Genomic DNA, 13,704 nt, shown 5'->3' on the forward strand with positions numbered 1-13,704 from the left:
CAACCTGCCAGTCAAGGGCGGGGGCAGAGACGAGGGCGGAGGAGGAGAAAGGAGCACCCCCAACTAGCCTCGTGCTGTTCAGAAGCATCTGGAGAAACTGGTGTCCAGATCCCAGCCCCCCGCCGCCGCCAAAGCCGGCCTTTGCTCCTCCAGCCAATCCCATCATTCAGCGCCTGATCCGATCCAAGCGCGCTTACCCATTGGTTGGACGATATCCCTCTCCTCACCTCCGAGCAAGCCGCCCAGCCAACCAGGAGAGAGGTGGGCTGTCCCTCGAGTTGTGCGGGGGAGGAACGCCGGGTGCTGAGCGCTTTACAAGATTAAGCGCTCGGAAATGTTGCGTGTTTTCTGTGGATGGTGTTGCCGTCAGCGAGAGGAAAAGATTCGGCTAGGCTAGGGAAGCGCAGTTAAAGGCTGATTATTCTGGGGGAAGAGGCAGCCAGGAGAGTTGAGAAGGGCGAAGGCAATAGGGTTTACAGTCTGTAAGCGAGTGTTAAAATTGTTCTGTTAGCGTGGAAGCGTGTCTTCGAAGGTGTTTTTATGAATGCACCTCTTGACCTTAAACGTAGTATATAAACTAGGGTGTGTGTGTTACGCGTTGTATGCTTGAAGATCCGGTACTATTAAAAAGGTGCTAACAATTGTGTATGGGGGAAGAAAAAGCGCAGTGTGGCCGTGGAGGAGGTGTGGGGTAGCGTGACTTTTCCGGGTGGCAGTTGTTGGAACAGCTGGCTGCTGGTGGTCATAAGGGGGCGCTAGAGACAGTTGTGCAGGCGAGCTGGGTAAACAAGTTGTGTCAGTTACTCAGTGCCATCCTGGGTGGTCCCGTATAGGAGTCGTCGAGCAGATCCGATTTAGAGAACTCAGGTTATTTGACGTGTGCGCGCGTGTTTGTAACGGAGATGGGCCCCCTGCTGTCTTTCGCGGTTGGGCTCTTGCTGCTCTTTCTGTGGGCCCGCTACAAGGGGATTGCGTATGTGTTGGTCCATCACCGCTGGATTTTCGTGTGCCTCTTCCTGTTGCCCCTTTCTGTCCTTTTCGACATCTATTACCAGTTCCGCGCCTGGGTTGTGCAGAAGCTCCACAGTGCTCCCCGACAGCATAACCTGCGAGTTCGCAATATCCAGGAGCAGGTGAGAAGAAGGGGGGGGGAGAGAAAAGAGATGCTGTGAGAATTAGAAGTTAGAGGCGCAACTTTGCTCAGTGTTCTAGGGAGGCTGAGGGTGTTTTTGTAGCCCACTGCTTCTGTCAGTAGTTTCCAGGAGTAGAGGCTTTCAAACAGGGAATATAACCAGAGAAATACTGAAATGGGAATAACGTTCATGTTACATACAGTTCTGAGCTGCAAATAAGGACTACCCACAGCATCAAACGTGTCGGATTTTTTTGTGGGGAGGGTGGTTATGAATTGTTGTTGGCTTTGCATTGGCTGATAATGGAAATTTTCTGATACAGAAAGAGGGAGAGGACATGCTGGTATATGTCTCAATTTGGCTTGTATCTCTTGTTCCACCCTTGGACTAAAGCAGGGATGGGGAAGCTGTGGTCCTCCAGATGTTGTTGAACTGATGGATCAATGGTCTGACTCCGTATAAGGCAGCTTCCTGTGTACCTAACTCCCATCATCCCTAACCATTGGCTGTGTGGGCTGGGGCTGATGGGAGTTGGAGGCCAACATCACCTGGGAAAGGGGCACAGGTTCCCTATCTCTGGACTAAAACCTTGCGCAAGCAGTTCTGTGCCTGTAGCAGTGATGTCGTGCTAAATTATGATTTTATTTAGTCATATACATAAAATTATTACTTTATTTAATACCACTCAGTGCCGGAATGGACATCTAAGCAGCTTTCAAAATATAAAAATCAAGATACACAAGGTATTCCTGATCTCTATGTACTGAATTAGCATCAGTATTTGGCAAGTTGTTGCCCTTATGGACAGTATCATCCACAGTAAATCTGTTTAGTTCTTGGTCCTCTGTTTATGGACCACAGACATAAGCAAGAGAGGGAAATAGTGCAGTCCTTGTGTGGCTTATGTAGGTATATGCCTGACTCCAGGAAAACCATTTATCCAGAAACATTCAAATCGCAGAGACTTCTGTGCAGTGTACCTCCCTGGCAGATAGTTGTGCAAGAACAAGTTTTTACCTTCTGTAATGTGTCCCTGTTGATGGAAGGAATCATTTCACATTTACATTTCCAACGTGTGGACTCTTCTAGGATCAGATCAGATTTGTTGCCCATCTGACCCTATACATCCATCAGCTACTATCCAATTCTTTATAAAAATGGAGAAGCCAAAAGAAAAAAACCTGAAGATGCCAAGGACTGAATCCGAGTACTCCTGCATGCAAAGTATCACCCAGTCACCTGTAATGCTCCTTTTGAGAGGAAGAACTGGATATAAATTTAATAATAATAACAGTGAATGTGGAATGTGTACCTCTTCTTGGTGACTAGGCAAGTAAAGGATAAGAGTCTTTCTTGCCTGCTATATCTGTCTTTGTGCCGCTCCTATCCATGGTTACTCAGAAGTAAATCTTATTGAATTTAATGGGGCTGACTCCTAGTTAGGTGGGGTTAGGGCTGCAGCCTAATCCAGATATGTGTTGTTAGGTTAATATTTTTGTGGGCTAATAACTTAGTAGGCTTATTTTGCAAAGCTGAACTGATTCCATGTGTAATTGAAGCAACTTTGTATTCTTTCCCTGTTTATAGCTGCTTCACCTCTCTCTTCTTTTTATTCTGTTTCCTGTATTGAATTTTAGATTGTAAGCTCTTAAGGCAGGGACCTAGTGACGTGTATTCTGCACACTTGTGACACTATATAATTTATCATCATAATCATAAGGGGGTGTATTGGCATGGGATACTTTAACTTGACATTGCAGTCTTCTGAGCATCATGGTGCAAACAAGTCCAGAATGGTCTGTGCTATATTGTGCTTGCCAAATACTAGTTTGCTCTCTTATTCTGTCTCGATTGTAATGCTAATGGTTTGGCTTAGTGTTGCATGAAAACAGGCCACTGTCTGTTGTACCTGACTCCATGCTGTACCTGACTCTCCTTCAGCTTATCCTAAACCTGTATGTGTTGTTTGAAGTGGCTCCAGGAATTGGCCACAACAGCACATCTGCAGGTTCAGTTCACATTCATAACATGTGCTAAAGCAGTAGTGTTCAGGTATATCTTTGCCAGTACTATTTAATAAATTATAATCTTAATAACCTAGCAGCTAATCTCTTAAGAAAGATAATGTTTCTTATTTTTTTGAGAGCTATTCTTCCAAGACTAAACTGAGCTGGCTGACATGTAATGCGAAGCCAAGCTATGGCTAAGCACAAGTGTGCGGGATCCTGGAGAGAAGATGGTGGCTGCTGTGCCGCTGTCCAAGGCATTCTGCTGCTGTGAGCTAAGCCATGGTTTGTCTTAATGTGCTTGTGTTTTGTGTCACTCCACTTGTGTCACAAACTATAACCAAGGTTTGTTCCTTGGTTTACAGCACATGATTTGCCTGAAGGGGAAAAACTACAAGCCCAGGTTTGGCCAGTTTTCTAAGCCAAATCATGGCTTAGTTCACAGCAGCAGGAGGACAAAGGGAGGAGTGCAGCAGCCACGATCTCTCTGGGAACGCTCATGTTTGTGCTAAGGTGTAAATCTAAAACATGCTTACTTTAATTGCCAGTATCAAAGTGTAAAAAGACTTGGAGTCTCTTTAAATTAAAAAACAAAAGTTTGGTTGCAAAGTTGAATAACTATAAAGAGGTAGAACTAAGAGGAAAGCTTACTGCTTGTAAAAACAATGTCAGGTCCAAAAATAGTTGTTATATATAAGAGATTAAATTAATGTTACTTTCTTGAAGGTACGAGAGTGGAAAAAAGAAGGCCAAAGAACATATATGTGCACAGGCCGCCCTGGCTGGCTTACAGTATCTCTTCGCGTTGGAAAGTACAAGAAGACTCTTAAGAACATAACAATCAACTTGATGGATGTTTTGGAGGTGGACGCTGAGAGAATGGTAAGCTTGAAATGTATACTTCCATTCAAATTGTGGGCTTTAATAGGACCAATGTACCTGAGGGACTGCTTACGCCCATATGTACCTGCCCGGGATTTAAGATCATCTGCCTTGGGTCTCCTCTGCATACCTGGAGTGAAAGATGTTAGATTCACAGGCATGTGGGAGGGAGCCTTTTTAGCTATGGCCCCCAAGCTTTGGAATACCCTACCCCAACAAGCTCGCTCTGTTCCCTCTCTGATGGTTTTCCGGAGACTTCTGAAAACAACCTTGTTCCGGAGAGCCTTTGGGAGGGACTGAAGGTAGAGCCTGACTCTGATTTTATGCCTTCTGTGTTATTTTTTACCTCAGTAGTCCCTTCAGTACCACTCCCTATATATGCATATATGTGTGTATGTCTGTGTATATGTATATATATTATTTTATGTATTTTAATTGTATTTTATGTATTTTAATGTTTTTGTGATTTTTATTGTGTACAGTTTTATTATGTACGTGCTCGATATTATTGTAAGCCGCCCTGAGTGCCCTATTATAGGGTAGAAGGGCGGGACAGAAATATGTTAAATAAATAAATAATAAAAATAGACATTGCTCTTGTAGAACATAATTAAGCCCAATGGTTTCTGTGCTTTCCAGTTCTCTTTGGTGTACCTGACTCAGTGTGGTTTCAAATTTACAACTGGAAGAATCAGAACTTGGAACACAGGATCTCTGAGTTGGCTGCACTGCTGTGTCTTGCACCCAAAGCCTGTTCTCTTAGCTTTGGAAGATCAACCACTAGGTGGCTACCTGGATTCCCACTGTGCGGTTCTTGCAGCTTCTAAACTGGTTCTGCTGGATGGCATTGAACAGATTCAATAGTGGTGGTGAAAAATTATTTTTTTGCCGTTATTCCCACAGAGCAAGACTAACTAGGTTCTCACCTGTGTTCAATCATAGTCACTTTGAGTCTTCTGCCGTTTGTGCTCTAGTCATTGATCCTGAGATTTCATTACCCTCAGAATACCAGGGAGCTGAGAAGCTCTCTGGATAGGTAGAGGACTATTGGGAGTGATCATAGTGATGACCCAGGTCATCTTCCTATTCCAGGCAGAAACCAAGGACTCTGCAAGACTTCCAACTAAAGACATTTCCGCAATAACCTCAGGAAATTCTCTGGGTCCATCAGCCTTCAGGGGCTGACCATCAAATGTTGTGGTCTGCTCTTTTGGAGGTTACAGGCAGCTTTGAAATCAAACCTGATCAAGTAGCGAATTGTCCATGACAACAGGGTCAAATATGGCTCTCACATATAGAGAACTGTGACGCCCTTCCCTGGCTCTCCCTGTCAGGTTCCTACCTGCTCGTGGTTACTGCCTGTCTCTAGGTACCACCAGGGACTCCACCAGTCCGGACTGTCCTTTTTTATGGTTTCTCTCCCCGCTCTAGCACAGATCTCAACAGATCCCCCTGCTAGGCAGCACCACCAGTCACGTCCTATAACCAGTAGTCCCAGAGACTCGGCCTGAGTCTCCCTCAATTAGGTTACCTCTGTGACTGCGTGCTTAAGCTGTCCCAATCCCTTTGATTTACTCAGACTGCTTGTGGTGTTATTTTTCCCTTCCCCGCTGCCACCATTTGTTATCCTTCAGCCTTGGTATTTACCTTACCCTCCCTTCTGGTCTGTGAAACCCCAGCCAAGGATCAGGCCTTTGGTAAACCAAAAGTATTTATTGAATAACAAAGATAACAAGATTTCTTTAAAAGGCACTTAAGCATATGGTTACATCTATTCCTGAGGTACTGGTCTTAGTATTAATCCGAACTCCACCCTCTCCTCACATCCACCAACTCTCCACACAATCTCCTCTCAAAACCCACCAAAACAACCCACTAACATTCACCACCCAGATTCCACTGTCATTCTTCCTTTTATACTGTCAGCCATTTTAAACGTTCAGCCAATCATCCAACATTCTACTGCCCATTCACTCCCCTTTCCTCTTTCATTCTACTTACCATGTATCTCCTATACAAACAGCACTTACCCTATTTACACTAATACAGGAACATCACATTTCCCCCCCCTTAAAACAACGGCAGAGTATTATTCCTGTTCCAGGATTTATACGTCGCGCTAACAATATAACAAGTCTCTATGGGGAAAATGTCTTTCTTTGTTCCTCCGTCTGGTCACGTCACTGCAGTCCAAGCCACTTCCCTGGAAAGTCCATCGGCCAGTACATTGTCTTTGCCTTTTATGAACTGGAAGTCCACTTGATAGTCTTGTAGGGCCCAGGACCACCTCTGCAGCATAGTGTTATGGTTTTTCATAGTCTGCAACCATAACAAGGCCCGATGATCCGTTGTTACCGTGAATCTTCGTCCCCACACGTATGGGCGCAACTTGTTCAGTCCCCACACGACCGCTAGGCACTCCTTTTGGACCGACGAATAGTTTTTCTCCCTCGGCGTCAGCTTGCGACTCAGATACGCCACTGGATGTCTGGTGCCTTCTCTCTCCTAAGAACATAAGAACATAAGAAGAGCCTGCTGGATCAGGCCAGTGGCCCATCTAGTCCAGCATCCTGTTCTCACAGTGGCCAACCAGGTGCCTGGGGGAAGCCCGCAAGCAGGACCCGAGAGCAAGAACACTCTCCCCTCCTGGGGCTTCCGGCAACTGGTTTTCAGAAGCATGCTGCCTCTGACTAGGGTGGCACAGCACAGCCATCATGGCTAGTAGCCATTGATAGCCCTGTCCTCCATGAATTTGTGTAATCTTCTTTTAAAGCCGTCCAAGCTGGTGGCCATTACTGCATCTTGTGGGAGCAAATTCCATAGTTTAACTATGCGCTGAGTAAAGAAGTACTTCCTTTTGTCTGTCCTGAATCTTCCAACATTCAGCTTCTTTGAATGTCCACGAGTTCTAGTATTATGAGAGAGGGAGAAGAACTTTTCTCTATCCACTTTCTCAATGCCATGCATAATTTTATACACTTCTATCATGTCTCCTCTGACCCGCCTTTTCTCTAAACTAAAAAGCCCCAAATGCTGCAACCTTTCCTCGTAAGGGAGTCGCTCCATCCCCTTGATCATTTTGGTTGCCCTCTTCTGAACCTTTTCCAACTCTAGAATATCCTTTTTGAGATGAGGCGACCAGAACTGTACACAGTATTCCAAATGCGGCCGCACCATAGATTTATACAACGGCATTATGATATCGACTGTTTTATTTTCAATACCTTTCCTAATTATCGCTAGCATGGAATTTGCCTTTTTCACAGCTGCCGCACACTGGGTCAATATTTTCATTGTGCTGTCCACTACAACCCCGAGGTCTCTCTCCTGGTCGGTCACCGCCAGTTCAGACCCCATGAGCGTATATGTGAAATTAAGATTTTTTGCTCCAATATGCATAATTTTACACTTGTTTATATTGAATTGCATTTGCCATTTTTCTGCCCATTTACTCAGTTTGGAGAGGTCTTTTTGGAGCTCTTCGCAATCCCTTTTTGTTTTAACAACCCTGAACAATTTAGTGTCGTCAGCAAACTTGGCCACTTCACTGCTCAGTCCTAATTCTAGGTCATTAATGAACAAGTTGAAAAGTACAGGTCCCAATACTGATCCTTGAGGGACTCCACTTTCTACAGCCCTCCATTGGGAGAACTGTCCGTTTATTCCTACTCTCTGCTTTCTGCTTCTTAACCAATTTCTCATCCACAAGAGGACCTCTCCTCTTATTCCATGACTGCTAAGCTTCCTCAGAAGCCTTTGGTGAGGTACCTTGTCAAACGCTTTTTGAAAGTCTAAGTACACTATGTCCACTGGATCACCTCTATCTATATGCTTGTTGACACTCTCAAAGAATTCTAATAGGTTACTGAGACAGGACTTTCCCTTGCAGAAGCCATGCTGGCTCTGCTTCAGCAAGGCTTGTTCTTCTATGTGCTTAGTTAATCTAGCTTTAATAATACTTTCTACCAGTTTTCCAGGGACAGAAGTTAAGCTAACTGGCCTGTAATTTCCGGGATCCCCTCTGGATCCCTTTTTGAAGATTGGCGTTACATTTGCCACTTTCCAGTCCTCAGGCACGGAGGAGGACCCAAGGGACAAGTTACATATTTTAGTTAGCAGATCAGCAATTTCACCTTTGAGTTCTTTGAGAACTCTCGGGTGGATGCCATCCGGGCCCGGTGATTTGTCAGTTTTTATATTGTCCATTAAGCTTAGAACTTCCTCTCTCGTTACCACTATTTGTCTCAGTTCCTCAGAATCCCTTCCTGCAAATGTTAGTTCAGGTTCAGGGATCTGCCCTATATCTTCCACTGTGAAGACAGATGCAAAGAATTCATTTAGCTTCTCTGCAATCTCCTTATCGTTCTTTAGTACACCTTTGACTCCCTTATCATCCAAGGGTCCAATCGTCTCCCTAGATGGTCTCCTGCTTTGAATGTATTTATAGAATTTTTTCTTGTTGGTTTTTATGTTCTTAGCAATGTGCTCCTCAAATTCTTTTTTAGCATCCCTTATTGTCTTCTTGCATTTCTTTTGCCAGAGTTTGTGTTCTTTTTCATTTTCTTCATTTGGACAAGACTTCCATTTTTTGAAGGAAGACTTTTTGCCTCTTAGAGCTTCCTTGACTTTGCTCGTTAACCATGCTGGCATCTTCTTGGCCCTGGCGGTACCTTTTCTGATCTGCGGTATGCACTCCAGTTGAGCTTCTAATATAGTGTTTTTAAACAACTTCCAAGCATTTTTGAGTGATGTGACCCTCTGGACTTTGTTTTTCAGCTTTCTTTTTACCAATCCCCTCATTTTTGTGAAGTTTCCTCTTTTGAAGTCAAATGTGACCGTGTTGGATTTTCTTGGCAATTGGCCAGTTACATGTATGTTTAATTTAATAGCACTGTGGTCACTGCTCCCAATCGGTTCAACAACACTTACATCTTGCACCAGGTCCCGGTCCCCACTGAGGATTAAGTCCCGGGTTGCCGTCCCTCTGGTCGGTTCCATGACCAACTGGTCTAGGGAATAGTCATTTAGAATATCTAGAAACCTTGCTTCTTTGTCATGACTGGAACACATATGCAGCCAGTCTATGTCCGGGTAGTTGAAGTCACCCATTACTACCACATTTCCTAGTTTGGATGCTTCCTCAATTTCATATCTCATCTCAAGGTCTCCCTGAGCATTTTGATCAGGGGGACGATAGATCGTTCCCAGTATTAAATCCCTCCTGGGGCATGGTATCACCACCCACAACGATTCTGTGGAGGAATCTGCCTCTTTGGGGGTTTCGAGCTTGCTGGATTCAATGCCTTCTTTCACGTATAGAGCGACTCCGCCACCAATACGTCCTTCCCTGTCCTTCCGATATAGTTTATATCCAGGGATAACCGTATCCCACTGGTTTTCTCCATTCCACCAGGTCTCGGTTATGCTCACTATATCAATGCTCTCCTCTAAGACCAAGCACTCCAGTTCTCCCATCTTGGTTCGGAGGCTCCTAGCATTAGCGTACAGGCACTTGTAAGCAGTGTCTCTCTTCAAGTGTCTTTGGCACTTGTGGTTAGGCCTGTGGTAATTTTGCTCTTCTGAATTTATATCCTGTGCCCCTGCTCTCACAATGCCTACTTCTAGGCCTACCCCTTTTAAAATTTCATCATTTCTTTGGTTTTTATCCCAGGGGGGAGGTTTATTCCGAACCGGACCTTTCTCAGCTCCTGTCGGGTTTCCCCCCTCAGTCAGTTTAAAAGCTGCTCTGCCATCTTTTTAATTTTAAGTGCCAGCAGTCTGGTTCCATTCTGGTTCAAGTGGAGCCCGTCCCTTTTGTACAGGCCCGGCTTGTCCCAAAATGTTCCCCAGTGCCTAACAAATCCAAACCCTTCCACCCGACACCATCGTCTCATCCACGCATTGAGACTGCGAAGCTGGGCCTGTCTGGCTGGTCCTGCGCGTGGAACCGGTAGCATTTCAGAGAAAGCCACCTTGGAGGTCCTGGCTTTCAGCATCCTACCTAGCAACCTAAATTTTGCTTCCAGGACCTCACGGCTGCATTTCCCCATGTCGTTGGTGCCAACGTGCACCACGACCACTGACTCCTTCCCAGCACTGTCTACCAAACTATCTAAACGACAGGCGATATCCGCAACCTTCGCATCAGGCAGGCAAAACACCTTGCGGTCTACACGCCCATCACACACCCCACTGTCTATGTTCCTAATGATCGAATCACCCACTACAAGGATCCCTCCACCCCCTGGAGATATATCCTCGGCACGAGAGGATAGCTGCTCATCCCCCAAGGAATGGGTCCCTTCTAAGGGATCGTTTCCCTCTTCCTCAGCTGGATGCTCTCCTTCCCCGAGACCATCGTTGTCCATGATAGCAGAAGAGCTATCATCGTTGGAGTGGGACACAGCTATAACGTCCCTGAAGGCCTCCTCCACACACCTCTCTGCCTCTCTCCGCTTTTCCAGGTCCGCCACCTTGGCCTCAAGGAAATGAAGTCGTTCCCGGAGAGCCAGGAGCTCATTGCACCGAGAGCACACCCACGACTTCTGTCCAACAGGCAGATAGTCATACATGCTGCAGGCGGTGCAAAACACTGGAAAGCCCCCACACCCTTGCTGGCTTCTTACCTGCATAGTTTTGTTTAAGGTTTATTACGTCAATGGGTTGGAGACTGCGGTTTAGTTGAGGTCAGGGAACAGACGGGCAGAGTGGGGGGCCCTGGCCTCCTCGCCCTGCTGCCGAACTCGCTCTGCTGCTTAACTCACCTTGACGCTTTGTCAGCTGGGGCTCCCTCTAGCTCGTGGAGCTCCTGCAGCAAGACGACTCCCAGCGCGAGGTCTGACGCATCTGTAGCCACGATGAATGGTTGCTCATAGTCTGGTGCTATTAATATGGGTCCTTGGCACAAGGCTTGCTTCAGCAGATCAAAAGCCTTCTGACATTCATCCGTCCATACCACCCGCTCAGAACACTTCTTCTTTGTTAATTCATGCAAGGGGGTTGCTATTTCCCCAAAATTTCTCACAAACTTCCTATAAAAACCAGCCACTCCTAATTCCAGCATATCTTCCACCTCCTTTTTGATCTCACTCAAAACTTTCCCATTCACACGGTATGGCATAGATCTGATTGGGGCATGATCTCCAGTATTAATGGAATGTTTGGCTATACTGGTTCGGCCAGGTTTATTACTAAAGAGATTCCCATAGTTTTTCAAAACTCTCAGAATCTCTTCTTTTACTTCCTCCTTCACCTCTTCTGACCATTCCACTTGATCTACCCCTCCTTTGCTTTCCTGTACCAAATCCGGAAGTTCAGGCCCACTTCCCTCAGGGAATAAGGTAACTTGCAACACCTGTGCATCCCTGGTATGGTAAGGCTTTAACATATTTACATAAACCACTTTGCTTTTGTTTAATTGGTCTGTGGTGATTACATATGTCACTGTGTCAAGCCTTTCTCTGATGGTATATGGTCCTTCCCAGTTAGCCTGTAATTTGTCATGTTTCCTGGGTATGAACGCCATAACCATATCTCCCACATCATACACACATTCCCTGGCTGTTCTGTCATACCAGTAACTTTGCTTCTGCTGTGCTTGACTCAAATTCTTTTTCACCACCTCCATCATTGATGTTAATTTATTGCGAAATTCCAATACAAAATCTACTACAGATGTTTTGTACTCTCCCAGGGTTCCTTCCCATGAATTTTTTAACAGTTCCAAAGGTCCCCTCACTTTTCTAGTGAACATCAGTTCAAAGGGTGAGAAGCCTGTTGACTCCTGAGGGACTTCTCTGTATCCAAATAAGAAGCATCCCAACCGTTCATCCCAGTCTTGTGGGTGATCTTGAACATAGCTTCTTATCATGCCCTTCAAAACTCCATTGAATCTCTCTGTTAGCCCATTAGTGGCCGGATGGTAAGTAGTGGTCTTTAGATGTTTTAGACCACAACATTTCCACATACATTGCATCACTTCTCCCATGAATACACTGCCTTGATCCGTCAGCACTTCATGAGGGAAACCCAGCCTCATAAAGATTTTTAATAAAGCCTCTGCCACTACAGGGGCTTCTACAGATCTTAGTGCTTCTGCGTCTGGGTACCTGGTGGCAAAATCCACCACCACCACTAGATATTTCTTGCCATGCCTTGTGGGTTTGGAAAAAGGGCCCACCAAATCTATTGCCACTCTATAAAAGGGTTGTCCAATTATAGGAAGGGGCTTTAAGGGTGCCTTAGTCTTTACTCCACTTTTTCCCACCTTTTGGCATATACCACAAGATAGACAATGTTGTTTTACATCTTTGGAGATGTTTGGCCAATAATAGTGTGCAGCCAATCTCCTCTTGGCCTTTTTTATTCCCAGATGTCCTGCACATGGGACATCGTGGGCTACCTCTAGCAATCTGGTTCTGTATTTGCTAGGTACTATCAATTGCTTCACTGGTTCACATTCATCCTTTCTCTCAGCAGGCATCCACAGTCTATATAAAATCCCATTCTCACACACAACTTGATTCCTCAGTTTGTCAGTGAAAGGAATCTGTTGGGTCAGGGCTTGCTCCTTTATTTGATTCAAACTGGTATCCTTATTCAGTTCTTATCTGAAATGCTCTGTCTCTTCCCCAGAGACCAGTTGATACAGTTTGTCTCCTTCAGCAGGCCTGCCAAGGGTTGCTATGGGGACCTGAGGCTCGCAGATTCCACCCTGTTTGTTTCAGCCCCCCTTAACATGGCTTCTGTTTCTCTGCCAAGTTGCTGTCTGGTCACCACATATATTTTCCCTTGTGCCCCCATAACATCTCTTCCCAGTATCACTGGTTCTTGTTGTTGGGCATTAATGCCTACTTTATATCTGCCCTCTCGGCCTCTCCACGCCATTTTCACCAGGGCCACAGGCAAGCTTTCTGGTTGACCCCTCACTCCTTGGATATTCACCGTTTCCTGAGGTAATATTTCTTCAGATTTTATTAAATCTGGCCTCAGTAATGTCTGAGCGGCACCAGTGTCAAGCAATGCCCAATAATTTGCCCCTTGTACACTCACTTCCTCTCTCAGACTTGAATCAAGGTCTGTTACTTCTGTCCAGTTTATCTGGCAGAACTGAACCTTTTTTGTGGTTAAATCGTTTGGTTCTATTTTTACTGCCCTTGCCTGAGCAGGATTACTAATGGGGTTGGCAACCTCACATTGAAAATGTAGGTGCCCCGGTCTACCACATTTGTAGCATAATTTCTCCTCTGTTTTAGGGTACACAGGTCCACTCTGGGGTGTCCTGTGCCCTTCAGATTTTACTGGAGGACTCACTCGCTGTGGCACCACATCCTTTCTGCCACCATTATTTTATTTTATTTATTTATTTGTTTCATTTATAGACCGCCCATAGCGAGTGGCTCTCTGGGCGGTGTACAGAAAGGTTAAAATACAAAATATCAACAATAAAATCAGACAACAAACAATAAACACAAGCAGCAACAAAATAAAAAATAAAAATATAAAATTATAACGTAAACGCTTAAAATGCCTGGGAGCATAGCCAGGTCTTAACCTGGCGCCGAAAAGATAGAAGCGTAGGCGTCAGGCGTACTTCTTCGGGGAGGCTGTTCCACAGTTCGGGGGCCACTACAGAAAAGGCCGTAGATCGAGTAACTGTCCTCCGGTCTTCTCGATGGGTTGGT

The 13,704-nt window shown here is 45.3% G+C and overlaps 1 protein-coding gene across 1 annotated transcript in view; it reads left to right on the plus strand.

The window, feature by feature from the left end:
* The first annotated feature begins 344 nt into the window (after window positions 1–344).
* The window catches only part of LOC133378470 (delta(24)-sterol reductase-like), a 34,839-nt gene continuing 21,479 nt past the window's right edge, over window positions 345–13,704 (plus strand). Inside the window, exons 1-2 of the mRNA XM_061613330.1 lie at window positions 345–1,133; window positions 3,866–4,021. Of these exons, the coding sequence (XP_061469314.1) occupies window positions 903–1,133; window positions 3,866–4,021 (387 nt within the window). The 5' untranslated portion in view covers window positions 345–902. The remainder of the gene's footprint in view (window positions 1,134–3,865; window positions 4,022–13,704) is intronic.

Source organism: Rhineura floridana, chromosome 2 (genome assembly GCF_030035675.1).
Source record: "Rhineura floridana isolate rRhiFlo1 chromosome 2, rRhiFlo1.hap2, whole genome shotgun sequence".
NCBI classification, from domain to species: Eukaryota; Metazoa; Chordata; class Lepidosauria; order Squamata; family Rhineuridae; genus Rhineura; species Rhineura floridana.